General features: G+C 43.7%; 1 protein-coding gene across 1 annotated transcript; it reads left to right on the forward strand.

Moving 5' to 3' along the window:
- Window positions 1-2,794: 2,794 nt before the first annotated feature.
- rapsn (receptor-associated protein of the synapse, 43kD) lies at window positions 2,795-19,914 on the forward strand. The gene is made up of 8 exons (XM_076271554.1): window positions 2,795-3,192; window positions 4,120-4,458; window positions 5,476-5,634; window positions 9,330-9,428; window positions 14,057-14,179; window positions 14,946-14,999; window positions 17,997-18,196; window positions 18,727-19,914. Exons 1-8 carry the CDS (start codon window positions 2,971-2,973, stop codon window positions 18,797-18,799), a joined length of 1,269 nt encoding a protein of 422 aa, XP_076127669.1. The 5' UTR covers window positions 2,795-2,970; the 3' UTR covers window positions 18,800-19,914.
- The last annotated feature ends 1,723 nt before the right edge of the window (window positions 19,915-21,637 follow it).

Genomic DNA, 21,637 nt, shown 5'->3' on the forward strand with positions numbered 1-21,637 from the left:
TTCTTAGTGTGTTCAATACTTTTTCCCTGTGCCATTCCACTTTTTTACTCATAACTCTACTTTTAGACATTAATGTTTGGATTTTTATGTATGTGTGATTTACCTAAATTAATACTAATGTCCGATGAAAATTTAATGCGATTAGCCTCACTGGAAGTATACTTACTGAAAAAAATGTTGACGTGTTCAATACTTATTTTCTCCGCTGTACATAGGAGAATGAAGCTATATACAGTACATAGGAGAATGAAGCTATATACAGTACATAGGAGAATGAAGCTATAGGGCTCTTTTGTTTACCACGTCCTTACATTCCCCACATTACCGTTTTCCTTAGACCATGCACTCATCATTCATATAATGCACTCCTGATGTTATTCATGATTTATGGGGATTACAGGTTGTTTCATCCGGGGTTGTTACTTTTCCCCCTAGTGGTTGGAATGCAGGAGCACAGTGTCTGGCAGCAGTCAGGGAACGCCACAGCAATAGAGATGAGCAGGAAGAGCGACCATCACTGCACCCGCAGGGTAGTGTACTTTTGACCATCACTGCACCCACAGGGTAACATTATTGTATTTTTGGCCATCACTACGCCCTCAGGGTAACATTAGTGTACTTTTGACCATCACTGCACCCGCAGGGTAACTTTAGTGTACTTTTAGCCATCACTGCACCCTCAAGGTAACATTAGTGTACTTTTGGCCATCACTACGCCCTCAGGGTAACATTAGTGTACTTTTGGCCATCACTGTACCCTCAGGGTACTGTACTTTTGGCCATCACTGCACCCTCAGGGTAGTGTACTTTTGGCCATCACTGCACCCTCAGGGTAACGTTAGTGTACTTTTGGCCATCACTGCACCCTCAAGGTAGTGTACTTTTGTGTACTAGTCCGTCTGCATCTGGTGCATTCACTCTCTATGTGGGACGTGGATGAACCTACTAGTATATGGTTTGTGAATAATGGGAAACATGTCGATAGGCATGTAAGCCGATTAATGTTAGTCACTGGCCTGTGCTCAGGAGACTCATGAGCCCTGTATGCCTGTGATATACTATAGGACAGGTGATATACTGTGTATGCCTGTGATATGCTACAGGTGATATACTGTGTATGCCTGTGATATGCTACAGGTGATATACTGTGTATACCTGTGATATACTTCTAGGCGGTTAAACATCACAGGTACAATAGCACTGAGAGGAGCAACGCGGCTTTCGGTTAACCTGCGTTGGAGATGACGGGGGATTTGAATCACACACTACCTTACAGTGTGTGGTGTACTTAGTGACTTGGGGACAATTATATCTGTTAGTTACAATACAAACAGAGGAAGCGCTGGTAGGAAAAGGTGGACTGCCCTGGGTAGACATCTGTAGAACATTACATTACAATACATTAGAACTGGGTAGACATCTGTAGAACATTACATTACATTACATTACATTACATTAGAACTGGGTAGACATCTGTAGAACATTACATTACATGGAGACTGGTGGAACCTGAGGTTAGTGTTTGATTTGGTAAGCTGATCTTCGTTATGATACAGGCATATACACTGAGGGAGAATGTTCCATTTTTAGATCTGGGGCTGTTTGTGAGTATTAATAAAACAAACACACAATAACAATTTGGTAGAAGTGATCTTTGTTATGTTAGTGGAGTATGTATAGGAACAATTATCAGATTAGACATACATAACTTTCCTTTTTTATACTCGTGTCTGTCTACGAGATTGAAAAACTGCTCAAAGGAGAGAGCACATTTCTGAGGGATTTAGAGAAATATTTGACATAAATAGTATTTTCTTTTTACGAGCCCTGAGTGAATGCCTTGTGTCAACACTACACTGAATTGTGTTGTGACAAAGAGTTGACCTACAACCCCTGAGATTTATCTTTGGAAAGGTAACCTATCTTGTGAATGGCAAGGCAGTAAAAAGAGCCTATTTGTATCCTTGAGGCAGGGCGAGAGGGAAGGAGGGAGAGAAGGAAGGAGGGAGGGAGGGAGGTAAGGAGAGAGGAGGGAAAGAGAGAGAAAGACACACTTGTGAGGCCCATGATGCGATCCCATTGATGTGCTTGAAGACGCTGTGGGGTTGTAACTCAAGTCCAGTAACATGCCAGACTTTGTGGACTATTCTAGGCACCAGTTGCTGACACAGAGGGGGGGGGGGCGAGGGAGTGGGGGCTTTGGGGGGGGGGGGGGGGGTCACACATGTGTGCCTTAACAAGGTCCACCCACAGGAACTTACAACCTACACGAGGAGAGTTCGCCTTGCTCCGCTTCAATGTTGTGAAATAGCTACTGTCTATTTATAAACACGTTTCTGAAGTGTCCACATCCACAGGGGAGGTCTGCGCTGGACTTTTCTTCCATTTTGTAGGATGTCTCTGAAGGGCCGTTTGGTCCCTCGTGTGTGGGTAAACCCTGGGGAATCAGGGGTGGTGTTTTTTGGGGGCTAAGGGGGGAGGCTGGATGGGCTGGAGGCTCCTGTCGTGACCTTGGGGACTTTTGAGAGGGTCGTGCTTAGATTCCAGCAGGGACACATGGTCCAGAGTGACAAGGCCATCTGCGGCAGCGCCAGAGCCCGCGTGGGGGGAGGGAGGGGGGCCTGGTGGGGGGGGGGGGGGCAGAGGGGTCCTGGCGGCAGGGCTACACAGCATTCTCTCAGCTGGGGTGTGGAGGGAGAAGATATTCTGGGACACCGTTGCCAGCACCTCCGTTTGGGACTTTATTCCTCCAGCAGCACTCTGCGTTTCACCCTGCGCCTCTTAACGGAGACGGATTCCTACCGTGGGAAGCTGGCGGGAGTATGGTGTTCTGATTAGACGTCGGGAGAGGGCAGGAACCGCCGGTTCCGTCACGGTTCTCTTCACACCACCACAGGGGCCTGCCAGGCACGGGAGTGTTCTGCCTCCCCCTGTAGTAATTGGTCTGAGCAGCGGGACTGGGCGAGGCAGATGCATGCCCTACTCAGACAGCTTGTAGACATGGGCCAGGAGCAAGCCAAGCAGCAGATTGAGAAAGGTCTGAAACTGTACCAGTCCAACCAGAGGGAGAAGGCCTTGGAAGTGTGGAAGAAAGTACTGGAGAAGAACACAGACCCTGGAGGGAAGTTTCGTGTGTTGGGCTGTCTGATCACCGCGCACTCAGAGTTTGGAATGTACAAGGAGATGCTAAAGGTAGGCACTTGTCATGCTACGAATCAGTCCAGTCAGATTGGCTGTGAAGTGGGGTTCTGGAGAACTTCCCTGGTACATGCATTATGCAATAGAGCTGCCCCTGTGCACAAATTACTGAAGGCTTGTAGAATGATCCTGGGCTGTGGAAACATAAACTACGTAGTGTAATCCACACTCAAGGGGTTATTTGCTCCTCTCTGATTTGGTATGTGGACATGACGTCTATTTTCTTTTACTATTGTATAGCAACAAGGTAAACAATGTCATTGGGCATCTGAAGAAACGTGACTATTTGATTTTCTAATACAGTTGCAGGCAGGCAGCAGAACAGTTTATTGGAAAAGGTGGAGGCCCTGTGTTACTGCCTTTTACTCACCACCAGGGAAAGTAAGCTTATGGTGATTAATCAACATAACACACAAATACGTTGGCTGAGTCTACAGAGCAACCTTGGACGTTCACCCAAAGCTGCCTGAGTTAGCTGGCCACTGAATCTTCAGGAACAAATATAATTTGTAGCTTCCGTAGGAAAGGGGGTATGGGGACCCACCTGCAACCCGATCTGTGCCACTGAGTGTGCTGTTGACACAAACCTCCTTACTCATTGAAACCCTTCCTCTTTCCATGTGCTGAGGACTTAATTAGCAAATTAGCATGCCCACAATACTTACCGAATACCAGCAAGACACACAAGTTGCTTGGCATTTATGTTAGAACAAGAGTTGAAAATTCTGTTCAGTTCAGTGCAGTTCTTTCTCGAATGTGCATTCATCGAGAGGTAGCGCTGGCTTCAGATATGAAGGCTCATAAATTACACTTGGCACTACTCTTCCTCATCACGGCCATTGCTCACTGAATGATATCCAAAGACTACATGCACAAGCACTCCCATTCTCTTTCACACAACTCCAAAACCTCTTCCCTCAGTATGCTCTGGCACAGATCGACACCGCCAGAGACATGGAGGACCCCGACTACCTGACGGAAGGATACCTGAATTTGGCACGCAGCAACGAGAAGCTGTGTGACTACCAGAACACCATCTCCTACTGCAAGACCTGCCTGAACATGCAGGGCACCACGGTGAGCCTGCAGCTCAACGGCCAGGTGTGCCTGAGCATGGGCAACGCTTATCTGGGCCTCAGCTGCTTCCAGAAGGCCCTGGAGAGCTACGAGAAGGCCCTGCGCTACGCGCACAACAACGACGACAAGATGCTGGAGTGCAGGGTCTGCTGCAGTCTGGGAAACTTCTATGTCGCTCTCAAGGTAGGATGGAGGGATGGGTTTCATCAGTGCAATCGGTGATACATTTTTTACATTTTTCTACTAGCTGTGCAGTAAGTTCAGTTGAAAGTACAGAGAGATGTTGGCAGAAAAAAAGAGTAATTATTGTCATATTGATGTTAGACCATGAACATTGTAAATGTAATGCTGCTGGAGGTTCCTTGTCTGAGGATTCCAGAGTCCATATGAACTAGCTTTCGCCGTTACCTACATAATCATCGAAGCACTGTTGCATCATGTCATACAGCATGCAACATACATATTTACATTATCACACACACACACACACACATTAGAGCACCTCACAAGTATTTCATATTCTCATCCAGTGTCAAGATCAACTGATCAACTTGCATCATTGCTAGCACACATTGTTAGCATGTCAGAATAAAATTAAAAGGGAGCGACACCAGTCGTGATATAGGCCTTTGTACTCACCTTGACACTGTAGATTTGTAGACAGTAATCCCCTGGCCTCTGTGGATGAGACAATGTGTTTGGTCTGGCCAGAGGCGGCATGCCGAGAATGCTCTCATATGTTACACAAGCCCTTGACGAAATATAGACTATACTCTCCGCCCTTGTCTAGTTTTACTACTGACGTGAGTGAAGGCAAACTAGTATAACATCATCTGCGTGCTATTCGGTATACCAGAGTCATGCATGTAGAATGCCAGTCGGAGTTCATTGAATAATCACATAGGAATCATTCTCGTGGTATGTGGCTGTGGATGCTTGGCTCTTAAGAAAAGTTTCAAACTAAAAAAGGATACAATTTATGTTAATCCCTCTTGATCTATGGATGGCAGATGGCTGTGAGTTTGTCTGTTCTCCCCCCCCTCTCTGTCTTTCTCTCTTTCTCTTCTGTCTCTCTGTCTTGTCTTTTCCTCTCCCTGCCTCTCTCTCTCTTCCACCCCCCCCCCCTTCTTAAATTAAACAGTTGGAGCATGGAATCTAACAGAGACAAAACAGATCATCTCTCTCTGTGTCTCCCTGTAGGATTACGAGAAGGCCCTCTTCTTTCCTTGTAAAGCAGCAGAGCTGGTGAACGACTACGGCAAGGGCTGGAGTCTGAAGTACCGGGCCATGAGCCAGTACCACATGTCTGTGGCCTACCGGAAACTGGACCGCCTGCCCGACGCCATGGAGTGCTGCGAGGTAAATCACAGTGTGTGACCTCAGCGTGTGGCCTGTGATCACAATGCACTGCAGACCAGGAAGAGAGAGAGGATCTTTGGTTGTTGATTGGCTGTTGTGTCTGGTTCTTGGTAAATGATTGGATAAGAATGACAATGAGCATTTTGGTCCATCACGGAGATCATTACAGGTGGAAAACTACGGAATAGAAATTCATTGTCATTAAAAGGACAACTCCAGATTCAGATTCTTGTTTAAGAACAACTTAGGGTCTATTTTTGGATGGTAATGAGTGTTGGGGATCAAAATTATGTTAATTGGTGCAGTATTGAGGAAGACTGGAATATGCATTTACAACTAAATAGCATATAGCGTAGCCATTGGGGGCAACTAAATAGCATATAGCGTAGCCAATGGGGGCAACTAAATTGCATATAGCTTAGCCATTGGGGGCAACTAAATAGCATATAGTGTAGCCATTGGGGGCAACTAAATAGCATATAGCGTAGCCATTGGGGGCAGCTTTGCTACATCAAAGTAAATCACTCTGTACAAGTCGATTATCTCCTCCTTTTGTGCCCATTGGCAGTAGCTTGTGTTGCATTTGGTAATTAACTTGTACATTTTCTCCACACTTCTCCTAGCAAGATGGTAGCCTACCAACTAGTCAGTCATTTTATACCCTTTCTGTACACTTATAAAGTTAAAATGACTTTTTGCCTGCAGGGACCCTCTGCACAGTATCATAGGAGTGTAATGATATTTTGCTCTTTGTCAGTGGCTTAAAGTAGCTATTTGCTTTGACATAGTGACTTTAACGAGCTGGCCTCCAAGGCTCAAGCTATATGCTATTTCAAGGCTATGCAATATGCTATTTCAAGGCTATATGCTATATGCTATTTCATTGTAAAGGCATATTCCAGAATTACTCAAAACGTTGTTTTGCTCCCCAATGTCTGCACTTGTTACCATCCAAAAGTAGACACTAGGTTGTTCTAGACCGAAGTTGTCCTTTAAGTTAGCCTAGAAATCTAGACGCACCCTAGCGGCGGCAAATTAATTTGCTCAGCCTGTACGTCTAGTATCAAACCATATAGGGATTTCTATTGGCTGACGCCGTGGACGTCATCCAATCACAGCACTCTATTTTGTTAGTCTTAAGGCGGGCTTAACAGGATGACGACAGTCCTGCGACGGTGAACAACAAGGAAGGTGGCTATGGCAAATGAAGAGCGGTTGTTTGAATCGGCATTAGGCGTCAACTTTGGAGGATTTGGACTTGTGCTTTTCTTTGAAAGTTGAGCAACACAATGCACTTAAGTCATTCCTTTCAAAGAAGGATGTATTTGCCGTTTTGCCGACTGGATACGGTCGTAGCGCTGGCCTATTGCATGCCTAGGCAGTTTGAAAGACAATTCTCTGCCCGCCCCTTGGATTAAGCGAGGTGAATGGCTCGATTCCAGACTATACATTGCAATGATATAGGATGGCCCGCCAGGCTACCTTTAAGTATCAAAGCAGCTAACCTCACTCATACATACAGTACAGTTACAAGTGTCAAGTGAACTGAAAGGCTTCACAGAGTGAATGGCTATGATGACCAAGGCAGGTTGGAATGCCAGTTCTCTCTCTCTGTGCCTCACTCATATACACACACACACACACCACACACATACACATACACACACAAACACACACACACACACACACACACCACACACACACACACACACAGGTCCCTGTGTGTTAATTCTCCCCATTCCACTGTCCCAGTTTGCTAGCCGCATCATCTGCATGTCTGCATGCCATCCGCTGTAATTATTCTCGGTGTTGCCACGTTAACCGTCTCCTCGGCGTCTTCCTGCCCTTTGACCCCTTGACCTCTGCCCTTTGATTGGTCGGTTTGAGGGGGACCAGGACCACTGAACTGAACCACTAACACGTGCAGCTGTCAATGGAGCTGGTTTTAGTGCTGCTGGTGTTAGCGGCTTTAGTTTCAGTGTATCTGGTGTGACTGTAGAGGCATGGGTGTTAATGATGCTGGTGATGCTGGCGTTGGTATTAGTGGCACTGACGATAGAAGGGCTAGTGTCAGTGGTGTTGGTGTTATTGGTGCTGGTGTCAACAGTTAGTGTTGGTGGGGCTGATATCTGTGGCACTAGTGTTACATTTAGTGGCATTGATGTTACTTATGCTGCATGTGTTAGTGCGGCTTCTGTTATTTGCACTGTTTTTTGTGCCACTAGTGTCAGGGGTGCTAGCTGGCCTCAGTGGGCTGTTAATGTTGAAGGTGTCACTGCTGCTAGTGTTAGTAGCACTGCTTTTAGGGGGCCATGTGGGCCTGGTGTCTCACTGGTGCTGGTGTTAGTAGCACTGCTTTTAGGGGGCCATGTGGGCCTGGTGTCTCACTGCTGCTGGTGTTAGTAGCACTGCTTTTAGGGGGCCATGTGTTTAGGGGGCCATGTGGGCCTGGTGTCTCACTGGTGCTGGTGTTAGTGGCATTCTGGCTATGGCATTAGCAACACTGTTGTTATCGGTGCTGGTGTTAGTGGCATTTTGGCTATGGCATTAGCAACACTGTTGTTATCGGTGCTGGTGTTAGTGGGCCTGTGGCACTAGCAATGCTGATGTGATTGGTTTTGGTGTTTGTGGGCCTGTGGAGCTGGTGGTTGTGGGCCCTTGGTGTTAGCAGTGTTGCTGTTAGCAGTTCTGGTGTTTTTGGGCCTGTAGGGTTAGCGGTGCTGGTGTTTGTGGGCCTGTGCTGGTTCTGGTGGTGTGGGCCTGTGCTGGTGTTTGTGGGCCTGTGCTGGTTCTGGTGGTGTGGGCCTGTGCTGGTGTTTGTGGGCCTGTGCTGGTGGTGTGGGCCTGTGCTGGTGGTGGGGTTGGGGTCGGTGGTGGGGTTGGCTTGTGGTGCCCCTGCTGCTACCCACCGTCCTGCTCCACAGCCTGTGATATAAATATGTCTGCGGCCAGCCAGGGCATCCTACTGAGCTGAGGCGATAATGAAACTGGTGGCTTAGTTCTAAACCTCTTCTAATAATGCAGCAGGAAATATACATTGAAGTCATGGCATTGGAGTGTGAGTGTGTGTGTGTGCGCGTGTGTCGGTGGTAGTGATCCGTGGGTTAGTGTGTATAGCCTGTGTGTGTGCATGTATGTGTAAGTGACTATAGCGTGTGTTTGTGTGTGTGTGTGTGTTTGTTTCCATTTAGTGTGTTCCATGTATGTCTGTGGTAGTCATCTTTGTGTATAGTGTATATGTGCAAGACTATTGAGTGTGCGTGAGTGAATTTGTGTTTGTGTGTGTGAGTGACGAGGTGTGTAGGCTACATGTTTGAGTGTGGTGTGGAGGTGATGTGGAGGTGGCTCCATTGAGAACATGGTGAAGCATTCCATCTTCACAACCATGTGACAAGAGGGATTAGCACATTTCTATGCCTCAGCCACCGCCACAGTGTGGCATTTTGTTGTACAAGCAGTGTTGGGAATTTTTAGAAATGCCATAATAGGTAGCAAACATGATCCTTTTATTCTAGCCGCTGTTCTAGCACACACAAACACACACACAGCATTTTTGTTGGTCCATTAGAGGCTCATTGATGAAAGCCTTTACTAAAGCATGTCAAACTGATGTGGATTATCATGTGGATTAAGAAAGTCTTTGTGTCTGTGCTGTGAACGCATCAAAGAAACGAAGACGTTTGATTCCCCCTCAGGAGTCCATGAAGATTGCCCTTCAGCACGAGGACCGACCACTGCAGGCTCTGTGCTTGTTGAACTTTGCTGACATCCACCGCTGCAGAAATGACGCGGATGTAAGTCTTGCTTGCGCTCATTACAGGAGGACAACTTGTCCTGGAATAGAAATTCATTGTCATTAAAAGGACAACTCCTATCTAAGAACAACTTAGGGTCTATTTTTGGATGGTAATGAGTGTTGGATCAAAGTGACATGAATTGGTGCAGTATTGAGGAAGACTGCATTTACAGCTAAATAGCATATAGCGTAGTCATTGGGGGCAACTAGCGTAGCCATTGGGGGCAACTAAATAGCATATAGCGTAGCCATTGGAGGCAGCTTTGCTACATCAAAGTAAATCACTCTGTACAAGTCGATTACCTCCTCCTTTTGTGCCCATTGGCAGTAGCTTGTGTTGCATTTGGTAATTAACTTGTACAGACTTCTCCTAGCCGTTTCGTGGACTTTCGTTCATGGGGGCCTTACAATAAAATAATTTATGTGTACATTTAGTGACCGTACACCAACAAGGATTCCCGGGACACTGAAAGACCGGGGTACACGAAACTTGGTGGGCATGTAACCCCACATGGATAGCATGGAACCATCGCTTTTCGTTTTGATCTGTAGCCCCCCCGCTGGACTGGACCCCCGAAAGGAGGGTAGGGCAGACACAGTTTTCTGTGAATATCTTGAGAACCGTAGGGCCTAGGATGACCAATTTTTTGCGTATGTTTGCCTCCAGGGGTCATGTAAACCCATTCCATATGCACACATGTGCATAAACAGATACACACGCACACACATACATTCACAGTAATCCTACGTATGACACATACTCACATTGTAGACATATATACGCATGCATGCACATGCACACACACAGGCACATAAACAGGCAAACACACAAGCACATGCACGCACGCACACACACCCACCCACACACACATAAACATAAACATGTACACGCACACAATTCAAGAATTTCTCAGAATTATGAACAGGCAAGATGGGGGTGGGGTTGTATAAAATGTATATTACATGTGAAATCTATGAACTAATCATATTTTGGTACTTGTTGTCTAGCAGATACCAGTGAGAATTGAGTGTGCATAATGCAATTCAGTGAGACAGTTAGAATCATATATTTCTTTCAGCGTGACTTATTTTTGTGGAAAACATGTGCTGGACTGGGCGGCGGTCATATTTTGTACCGCTCTGCGGTACATCTAGTTTATAATACACTGCTTGCTGGACAAAGGTCTGTTAAGATGACACACAACTCTTTAAATGTTTATTAGTCAAGTCAAGTCAGTTTATTTATAAAGCACATTTCATATGGCATACATAGACACAATGTGCTTTGAGTGGAGAGTTGCCATTAAATGATCTAAAATTAAAAACACACTTAGCAAAAGAAAAAGAAAAGACTGTTACACCCCCACCTTTATGTGGCCCTTTAGGGGTGAACAAAAACCCACCACTGACCCCAAATCCTACTAAATAACAGGAACACCTTTTAAAATGTACCCAACCAGTGGGATTTATTACATGGAAGATAAACCATAACAGAACACTACATAGACATGACACAAAGTCCAAATCAAAAGACAAGACACAATCCCAGGCTGAGAGGCAGCAAGACAGCCAGTAATCCCCACACCAAAAGCCTCTCCTCAGGAACTGGATCCTGGAGCCTTTAACTCCTGATCAATCAGGGCCAGGTGCTCCCAATCAGGGCAATTATCTGCAGCACACCTGAGCAGAGGTAGAGAGGGGAGAGAACAGGGACAAACAGCACTGGGAACACATGCAGCCGTAACAACAACGAAAGGAAAAAAAGAAAACAAAAAACAAAAAGATGGAGTGTTTTAAAAGCAGAGATCTGTAGTCATGAATTAAAAGCTAAAGAAAATAAATAAGTTTTAAGTCCCTTTTTAAAAGCAAGAATTGATTGTGATGACCTTAATTCCAGAGGTAGGCTATTCCAGAGGATTGGGGCACAGTAACTGAAGGCACCATGTGCAGCCTTAGGGCTGTATTTTGGGTCACCAGCGCATGGCGTAATACTCGTTATTCACCCGCGGAAAGTTGAATTCGGTATTTTGCACGTTTATTTTTTAAGCATTGCGCCCAGGGGTGTGGCAATTAACAACGTAGGGAGGGGACTCGCGCATTGTCTAAAAATCGCTATCATACACCACCTAAACCTGGTCAGAAGTCAATGGCGAATTGTTCATATGCTATTTTAAGAGCGCATGTCAACAGTCATATTGGCAGGTGCACGCACCATCTTTCTATCATTCATGAACGCACACCAGCGCACGTCCATGCAAAGCATTAAATTGCACGATTACAATGGGAAACATAATTAGAATAAAGATATTACGAAATACTGTACATATCATGATGAGTAGTTATTCACCATCATTTGCAAATTGGTAATGACGGTTAAAAGTGATTAGGGGAGAGGCGAGAGACACGTATATGGAGCACAGCTGAAGACGCACTGTCATGAGATATAAGCAACTCCTCTGCAGGATAAATGTTGTATTTTTCGGTCATTTGAGCAACATTAGGGTAAGTGATGCTTTTTCCAGCCTATGTTTTCGATGGTAACCCATTGTCAGTCAATAGTGAAAGAAACTGCATATAACTGTCTTGTCGTTGACTGACTCCTTGGTGAAGTTAGTTTCACTTTGCCAATGAGTTCAAATAATAGACGAGTGCAAATGCGTGAAGGCTATGCTAGGTTTTAGTAAAGCATGGTTTAAGGATGACTATTCCATACGGTCTCGCAAGCAGCCTCCTTCAAATGCGCCGTTGAATGCCAAAATACCGATGCATTTATTTGACATATCGCGCGTTGCGCCGTTAAAGGGAATGACAGATGTCATTCTCATTGGTTTAAAATGATGTTACGCCCCAAACACACCCATATGACTAATTAAAAGTCCTAGGAACACCTTGTTACGCCATGCGCTCCACTTTTGAGAACGAAACCCCTCCCAATGTGAACTGGACATCCTACTAAATTTGAATAGACTTTTGACGAGTGACGATGCACTTTAGAATGTCATGATAGGGCCCTTAGTGTTGATTCTGGGGATTGTGAGGAGACATTTACTGGAGGACCTTAAGTGACGGGTAGGATCATAAAAATATATCATATCAGAAATATAGGGTGGGGCAAGGCCGCTTACTGACTTAAAAACAAGAAGAAGTATTTTGAAATCAATTCTTTGTTTAACTGGGAGCCAGTGAAGTGATTTAAGAATCGGGGTGATATGATTAAATTTAGGTGTTCTAGTGAGTATTCTAGCAGCTGCATTTTGGATTTTTTGTTTAGCATCTGTTTTGTTATACCAGCATAGAGTGTGTTACAGTAATCTAAACGACTGGAGATAAAATAATATTAGGCCTTCTTGTTAGTCTTATTACTCTTGTTAGTTTTAACTATGAAAGGAGTTAAAGGAGTCTTTGAAAAAAGATATGTTGGGGACGTACCAGCCTTTCAAAGTGGACTGTTCCCTTACCTGCCTGTAATGGCTATTGAAAGGAATTGATCATAGAGCATGGGCCAATTAGAAAAGTGCATGGTTTCTACATAGAAACTGCTCTCATTTATCATGATCCCTCCCCATATAGCCTGGGTGTTCCCATGCTGCCTTGCGCGCGATTTGATTCACGCTGCTAAGGCAGCCTGGAGACCATGGAGCAAATTTTTGCCTGAGATAGGCGACCAATCACAGAACAAGGGGGAAAGCAAGACGATGATGAGCTATGCACAGACGCATTTGATAGACATCCGTGGCACCCAATAAACGGATCTGGGCATTTTTTTCAAATACGAGAAAATTAACGTTTGGTTCCCAGACCACGTCTCATTGAGAAGTGGTGGCGCTAGCCAGGCTACCCTCCCCAGTTAACATTGGACCAAAGTCCTTTTAGGCAAGTCCCTCCACTCGGCAGCCATATTGCAACGCTTTTTGGGCACTCATCGGGCATCCATTTTGGCAGGAATGCGCGTGCGCAAGGCTTCACGACACCAATCTTGCTCCAGCAGTGAGATCACAACACATGATTGGCACATGTCTTCAAAACACACCACATTATTGGCTCAATGTATTCACAACACACTACAGCACATGATTGGCTCAATGTATTCACATGTCGACGTTTTGCCACAGAAGGGGTGTGATATGCGTAGACAAAACTAACCCCATGCATTTTTATGGAGGATGTTTTGAGTGCTGTGTCTCCTCATTAGAAAGTCTCTGATTGAACTGCTTCTAGCAATCTGAATCAATAACATTTAGCAATAGCAATCAGAAATCTAGCAATACACCTGGAAGACTCCTTAATACGTTGTCCAATCAGAATGAAGCCAATTATGAATGATTTTAATATCAAAATAAAAGCACTGCCGCAAAATCAACCTATAAGGTTTTTAGAGTATGCTAGAACAACATGCTAGAACAAGACAAAAAAACCAAGGCATATATTCAATAATAATAATAATAATAATAAAAAAAAACCTTTAGCATTTCAGGGAAGGTTATAAAACAATTGAAAAGTGTATGGCATATCTCCTTTAAATTAGTAAAGAAAAGAGAAGCTAACTATGCAACAGCTTTTGTTCCTGTTTATTACTGTAACTTGGAAAAACTGTATGATTTTGCTGTTGATGATTTTATCCTTCAGAGGGCATTTCCTAGATACGAGTCCTCCATGTGCATCATGATTGACATCGGTAACAGGCTGGGACAGGCAACCATCTACCTGAACGTGGGCAAGTGTTGGATCCTGCAGAAGGAACTAGACAAGGTTAGCACATCCTCTGCCTTAAAGGTTGGCACATCCTCTGCCATAGCACATCCTCTAGCACATTGGTTCCCAAACTTTTCCACGACAAGGCCCCCTAAATACCACTAGGTTCTGGCCAAGGACCCCCTTGATGTGTTATTAAACCCATCGACAATACTACGGCAAATGTAAAAATACATTAAGCTAATCCTAATAATTATTTTAGCCACAAGCACTTTGCGAAGGATAGAGCATACAGTGTTTAAAAATTGTATTTGGGGCTTTCTGCTATATGAGAGCTATCACTCTACTATTATTCACAGTCATTATCATGGAAAATATAATGTCCAGATATGCGACACAATATTATAATGGCATTGTATAAAAACCCTCATAGTAATAGGTATCTTTTACATTTTCAAATGGGTTTATTTGTTCCTTTTATTTTTCCTTCCAACTTGCTGAGGCCCCCCTAGCACCCCCTCGCGACCCCCACTTTGAAAACCACTGCTCTAGCACATCCTCTGCCTTAAGACATAATAGAAGACACTCCGGCTCCATGTGCTGACTATTTCATTGAAGATGTTTCAGGCGTAAGCCCTTCATCAGATAAAAAGAAGGTGCTGAAACGTCATCAATAAAGTAGTCACGAAAATGTTTTTGGTGTGCAGTATCCTTTGTTTATACAGATCCTCTGCCTTTTAGCAGTCTTTCCAATAGATACTGCTTTATCATTTTAACATAGTGCAAAGAATTTGCTGATGTTTCTGCAATGTTTTTTCTTCAGGCTCTGGACTCATTGCAGAGAGCAGAAGATGTGGCAGAATCAGTGGGGAATAAGGTAGGCTACTATTATGGTGCATTCATGGCACCTGGGAATGACAAGGACCGCCCCCGTGATTTTTTTGTTTTTCCCACAGCGAGCGTTCATGTGCTTTGCCGTCGGAATGTGTGACAAACACGGATGCCACAATAAAGATTTAAACATAAGCTCACTAATCCTAAATAAACAACTGTATTTGCTTAAAATATAGTGTAAGACGCTTGTGAAAGAAAGATATGCAGCTTTCAAGTGACAAAAACGGCAAATTTACATGTTCACATTAAAACTGTTGGACATGAAAGGCCACAAACAAACTACAACGTGACGACAAAAGTGATGACAAGCCCCTAACTGGGCAACTCTATTAGCAAAATCTAGCCCCAGTTTCTGACCTCTGACTCACACATTACGTGACGTGAATGATGTGGAATGATGACGTTTTTACTGGGAAAAAGTTTTTTCCGATGCCCATGAACGCTAGGTTAGACACCTCAATACACTGCTCTCGTGTGAACCTGCTTGTCTGTCATGCTTTGTTGCCATGATGTCACGTTGTGTGTTTTCATTGGTCATTGGCAAGTCACACCTCCGAACCACTTAGCTGTCATAAGTTGTGCATTAGTGCTGCAATGCCAGTTGTCTGTTTTGGAATAATATCCTTCACCTTTTATCACACCAGACGTCATTGTCACGTCACATTACCTAATGTACCAGAAACTGGTTAGACATGTTAAAGTTGACCTTTATCAGAGTTCCATTTTCCAAAACACCTTTATCTAAAATTCTCATGTACATCATTTGTAGAAAAATCTGTTTTTTATGGAGCAAGTTGTTAGATTGCTATATTCAGTATGATGAACATGCTGCCCCTGTACCTGAAGACCCTGAATGTTACAAGTAAGATAGGGATTCAATTATATTGACACAAAATTGAACAGAAACCCTAGTGTGCGGTGTTCACTGAATTGCTGGCACAAGAGATAAAAAGGTAGCCTGACGAGCCAGACCCATATTAAAATAGGGTCTGGGCACTCACCGTTAGCAGTGCTCAGTCCGAGGGGTGGGATAAACGGTTGTCTTTCAAATTCCCTCTGCACGCAATAGGACAGCGCTATGAGTCCCATGCGTTTTCTCACCAGCGGAGCTAGTGGGCTAGGTCAAACTTTTGCCAACTTAAAAAAAAGCTTAACTCGTGTCACACTGTTCGCCAACAGCAACATCCATCTTCTTTGAATTCAAGCCAAACCGTTGCAACTCTGCCATCAATCATTATGTTAAGCCCGCCTAACGACTCTATACACGATTTGATCGGCCTGATATAAGTTTAATTCTCACAAGCCAACGGAGAGTTGCTAGACTAGCCCTGGAAGCAAATGTTGCCGCTAGGGTGCGTCTAGATTTCTAGGCTAAGAAAAAGGCACATGGAGACAAAACACCCGTCAAAGACAAACCTGTCGAGTCTGTGAAAGATGACATCAGGAGTTCAAGACTTCACAAATGTAATGCCAAACATCAGCATGTTCCAAACATACAGGCACTTTGGATGTCTCACCGTATCCGTTGGATTGATCGTAAATAAATAAATAAATAAATAAATAATAATAATAATATATATATACTTAATGAACATGTGAAATTGTAGGTCCCAAAGGAAGACCAGTTAAGAACCACTGATCTAGATAACATGTAGGGGAGCTGCTACAGAACCACTGATCTAACATGTAGGGGAGCTGCTACAGAACCACTGATCTAGATAACAGCTACAGACCAGTGTTACATTTTGGACTACTGCGGGTCGGAGTGTATGAGACGACAACCAAAATGAGATTCGAGCAGCTATAGTAGGTACAAATCATACTGTAAGAGCTTATGCTGCACTTTAGGACACATGTTTAGCTAGAGACCTCTCATGTGTTCTCATGTGTTCAGCTAGAGACCTCTCATGTGTTCAGCTAGAGACCTCTCATGTGTTCTCATGTGTTCAGGAGACCTCTCATGTGTTCAGCTAGAGACCTCTCATGTGTTCTCATGTGTTGAGCTAGAGACCTCTCATGTGTTCTCACGTGTTCAGCTGTAGACCTTTAGAACATGTGTTGAGCTGTAGACCTCTCATGTGTTCAGCTGTAGACCTCTCATGTGTTGAGCTGGAGACCTCTCATGTGTTGAGCTGTAGACCTCTTAACCCACCAAGGTCAACTGTGATCACAGTGTATGTTGATAGTAGCTGTCAACTGTCAAGTGTGTTTTGTGAATCATAATCACAATTAATGTCTTTATTCAATGTGTGGCCATAATTGTGTCTTTTTGTTATATTATACGTATACAAATGTTCTCTTCTCTAGTCCTGAAAATGTATTCTTTATTACTGTATGTGATGGTATGTGAACGATGATGCCAACTTTTATTGGCATCTATGATGCCAACAATTATTCAATCTCACCTGTGTATCATGCTGATGGAACACTCTGTTTGAGGAGCTCCAGTATCAGAGGCTTTTTAAATCACTAAACATATTCACACATACACAGCATGTGTGTGGAGGTGCTGAAGAGCTTCACAGTAGTGCTGTTTACATTCTGACTGTTTCATTTTAGCGTTGTTGCCTGAGGTTAGATGTTAAATACTATTTTCATTTTAGCGTTGTTGCCTGAGGTTAGATCTTAAATACTATTGTCACTGTACAGTTCAACAAGTTGAACACACATTCTCTTTGTAATAATAAGGGGATCCATCATCAACGGATCATGACTCACTAAACATAAACATGTCTGTGTGTAGCTGTGGAGTTTCACTGAAGTGCAGTTTACATTCTAACACATTCATGTTGGCGTTGTTGCCTGAAGTTTATGTTTTGCTAACCACTCTTCTCACTCCCCACGGGATAGTGCTGTTAGCTCGTATGCTTGTATGTTCAGCTTGTATGTTCATGTTGCCATTGTTGCCTGACGGTCCATTTGAACCACTCTCTCCCTCCGCTAATTTATACCACTCTCTCCCTCCGCTCCGCTGTTGCAGCTGATTGTGTTGAAAACGCACTCTCTGCGCGAGGGCATCTACCGGGGCCGCGAGCAGCAGGACGAGCTGAGGGAGCAGGTGGTGAAGTTCCTGCAGCACGTGGAGGAACTGGAACTCTACTGCGGCATGTGCGGAGAGTCCATCGGAGAGAGGAACCAGCAGCTGCAGGCCCTGCCCTGCTCCCACGTCTACCACCTCAAGTAAGGGCCTGGGGGAGGTCTGTCAGGGCCTGGGGGAGGTCTACCACCTCAAGTAAGAGCCTGGGGGGAGGTGGACTGGTCTGCTGTGGAGCACTTAGTGGACGCACTCTTACTAGATACGGCAAATAAAGCATTTATTTCTATAAATGGTTATAGGAACTGTGGCTGGAGGAACTACATTATGGGCGGTGGAAGTGTAGTGGTTAAGGAGCTGGGCTAGCGTGCAGTAGCCTGAAAGTTGTGGATTCAATTCTTATCAAATCCTTTTGAAGTATTGTACAGTTACTGGTATTTAGCAGCTGCTGTTATCCAAAGCGATATGGGCTTGCAACGGCAGGTTCAGAATACCAACCCGGGCCGACCTATTGGGCCGACCTTCTTCACAAAGTGGTTTTCTGTAATGTACCTTTTACTTGCTTTTAAAGCTCAGGTCTGTTCACTCTTTTTAAGAGTTCTTGACTCATATGAAGTTCGTATATCAAATTATTACAGCCCTGATTAACATGTCTTGTCTTCTCTTTCCTCTCTAGGTGCCTACAGACGAACGGAACTAAAGGTTGCCCACGGTGCCGTAGTGCGTCCATGAAACCTGGCTTTGTCTGAGCTCCCATCAGGAGTCCTGTTCTGGAATAAGAGCCATACGGGGACTTCCTCTCTCCAGATCAGCCTGCAGGAGTGAGACGTCATGGAGGGATGTTGTCATACTTTTCCTCCACCGACGCCACCACAGTCAAGAACGTCTGTGGGTTCTGTAGCTGTAGAGTAGAACTTCAACTAACATTGTTTACGTGATGGCAAAACCACAAACACACACAATGCTCCAAGTCATCCCTCTGCTGAACTCTGAGAGCTCCCCTGGAGTGCCAGCAGGTGTCTTCAGGGGGAGCTTGACGATTGGACCCCTTTTCGAGTTTGGAGTTCTCGCTGTGGAAGATGGATGGGCTCGGCTGAAGGAACAGACGTCAGTAAACCCAACTGTCCAAACTCTCACTCTTCCCCTCACTGGAGCTTTTCTTTCGTTCTTTCTTTCTGGGCCTCAGCTGGTGAAAGAATGTTTCTACTGACAGTGATGTTCTCAGCTGGTTTATAGCGGAAGTGCAAGGATTATACAAAGCTTATGTGACTTGTGCAGTATGGGGAAATGAACCGTCAGCTGTATCCAGTTCAAACTTACGATAGCATTCTTTATCATGGAGTCGGCCACGTCTGGCCAAGAACAACCCTCTGCAACCACGTACTGACCATGTTTACCATTCTCTGTGCCACTACCCTCTCATATTATAATATTGTAATATGAGATGTCTTCATTTACTGAAGTTTAGTTAATTCATAACTTGTCTTTTACCCAACCGTTATAGTTACTATGCTACACAGTACACACTTTGTAATTTGTGGTGCTTACAGATATGATGTTTGTATTAATATGCTCCTTGGTGATGAACAAGTTTAATGCAATGATATTACTGTATTCCAATAACAACCCATTTTATTATTTTATTTGTTACAGAAATATATTGTTACTTTATTTAGGTGTAATATGGAATATTACTGTACACCAAAATGACAGTTTTCCTTTGCCCCTTTTCTGTTGTAGAAAGCGGAAAGGTACTGTTACTTTATTTTGGCCTAACAGCCTAACCTATCTCTGATCCTATGCAACTCTATCAGCTACAACTCGCTGAAACAAGAATGTACAGCTCTAGATATACAGCTCTGGATATATACAGCTCTAGATATATACAGCTCTGGATATATACAGCTCTGGAAAAAATGAAGAGATCACTGCACATTCTGATGTCATCCTATGGTTTCTTAGTGACATTCAAATGAGTTGACAGTCATATACAGATTTTTTGACATGTTGAATGTTAAATTTGTGGTCTCTTAATTTTGAATATCACCGTTAACTCATTCGAATGTCACTCAGCAAGCGTAGGATGAGCAGCAAGCGTAGGATGAGCAGCAAGCGTAGGATGAGCAGCAAGCGTAGGATGAGCGTAGGATGAGCGTAGGATGAGCGTAGGAGGAGCAGTGCTCTCTTCATTTTCTCCAGAGCTGTGTCCAGTAAAGGTCCCAGGGGTCGATTCTGGGACCTTGGCAACATTAAGCTACAGCCCTATTTGCCCAGTCCTAAGACCAAAGATTAGGGTTACCATCTCATTTCGTTCAGTTCAATGAATAATCCTAATGACTATGGAGTCATTACATGCCTATAGCTAACTGGTACCATGCCTCCCAATAGATCTTTGTTGTCAGTCTTGCATATGGAAATACAACTGGAGTAACATATAGATTGCATGTTAAAGCCAGTAAGTACTACATGTATTCACTCATCAAATGGTATTGTAATAATCTAATGAATGATTTGTGTGTGACAGGTCTAGTCTTTAATCTGACCAATTATTTGAATTGACAAGATATACATTTTTCCTATCCACATATATGGCTATTATTTGTACTGATTGAGATATTTGGGTGGCTGACTTATAAAATATGCCAAGAATTTTACATAGCATTTATTATATGTTGGAAAAAAGTATTTGACAATGGTAGTCATACCGACAGACCCCAATGTGAGTTAAAGTGGAATATATGAAAAACTATTTTACTGACAATTATGTCAACAGTATTATGCTGCCAATGAGCCCAGTTTAATTGTGGTACAAATATCACATGCATGCCACATTAGTGTGCCAATGAGCCCAGTTTAATTGTGGTATTGGTACAAATATCAGATGCCACATTAGTGTGCCAATGAGCTCAGTTTAATTGTGGTATTGGTACAAATATCAGATGCCACATTAGTGTGTCCGTGAACCAGACAGACCTTCAACAAAAATGTTAAAGTTGACATTTTGAAGACGATGAAAGATTTGGTGGCAAATCCTTATTTATAACATTTGTCATGTGTAGCCTTTCTAAAGAGAAATGGTGAATAAAACATTACTAATAATTTGCATTAATCCACCATGGGGGAAATCACAGAGTATATATAAATGCATCATTGCTCCAGAATGGCTGTTTGTGAATGTGTTTTATGATACGGAGACGTTTTGATGCAGCTAGACTTTTTCTTCATGTTTTTCTTGTGCTCTCCTCCCTGTCTCTCTCACTCTCTTTTCATAGGTTCAAAACATTTACATATTACCTTGTAACTGCAAGTAAATCCTTTGCTTTCTAATGCAGTGAAACAAAATGCACATAAAATGTTGACACCACAAACAAACTGGGGAAAAACCAAGGTGACCTTTTCCCTCCCTGCAGTGTATTTACATTGTTCCCCTGCCGTGTATTCACATTGTTCCCTTTAACCTATTTTACAAACCAGTTGTATCCACTCTAATAATTAAACACATCAATTTATATTAATCTTTTCACCGTAATATGTGTAATATTGTGCTATGTTATTACATTAGCTACTAACTGGTTAAAGCTACCTCT

Source organism: Alosa pseudoharengus, unplaced genomic scaffold (genome assembly GCF_046254945.1).
Source record: "Alosa pseudoharengus isolate Yale_2024_CS ecotype anadromous, Long Island Sound unplaced genomic scaffold, YU_APseudo_1.1 YU_APseudo_1.1_scf_10, whole genome shotgun sequence".
Lineage (NCBI taxonomy): Eukaryota > Metazoa > Chordata > Actinopteri > Clupeiformes > Clupeidae > Alosa > Alosa pseudoharengus.

Excerpts from the sequence above, each read along its gene's own strand:
- rapsn (XM_076271554.1), top strand. The coding sequence starts at position 2,971 with ATGCATGCCCTACTCAGACAGCTTGTAGACATGGGCCAGGAGCAAGCC. Across the intron at positions 3,193-4,119 it reads TGTACAAGGAGATGCTAAAG|TATGCTCTGGCACAGATCGA; the intron begins GTAGGCACTTGT and ends CTCTTCCCTCAG. Across the intron at positions 4,459-5,475 it reads ACTTCTATGTCGCTCTCAAG|GATTACGAGAAGGCCCTCTT; the intron begins GTAGGATGGAGG and ends GTCTCCCTGTAG.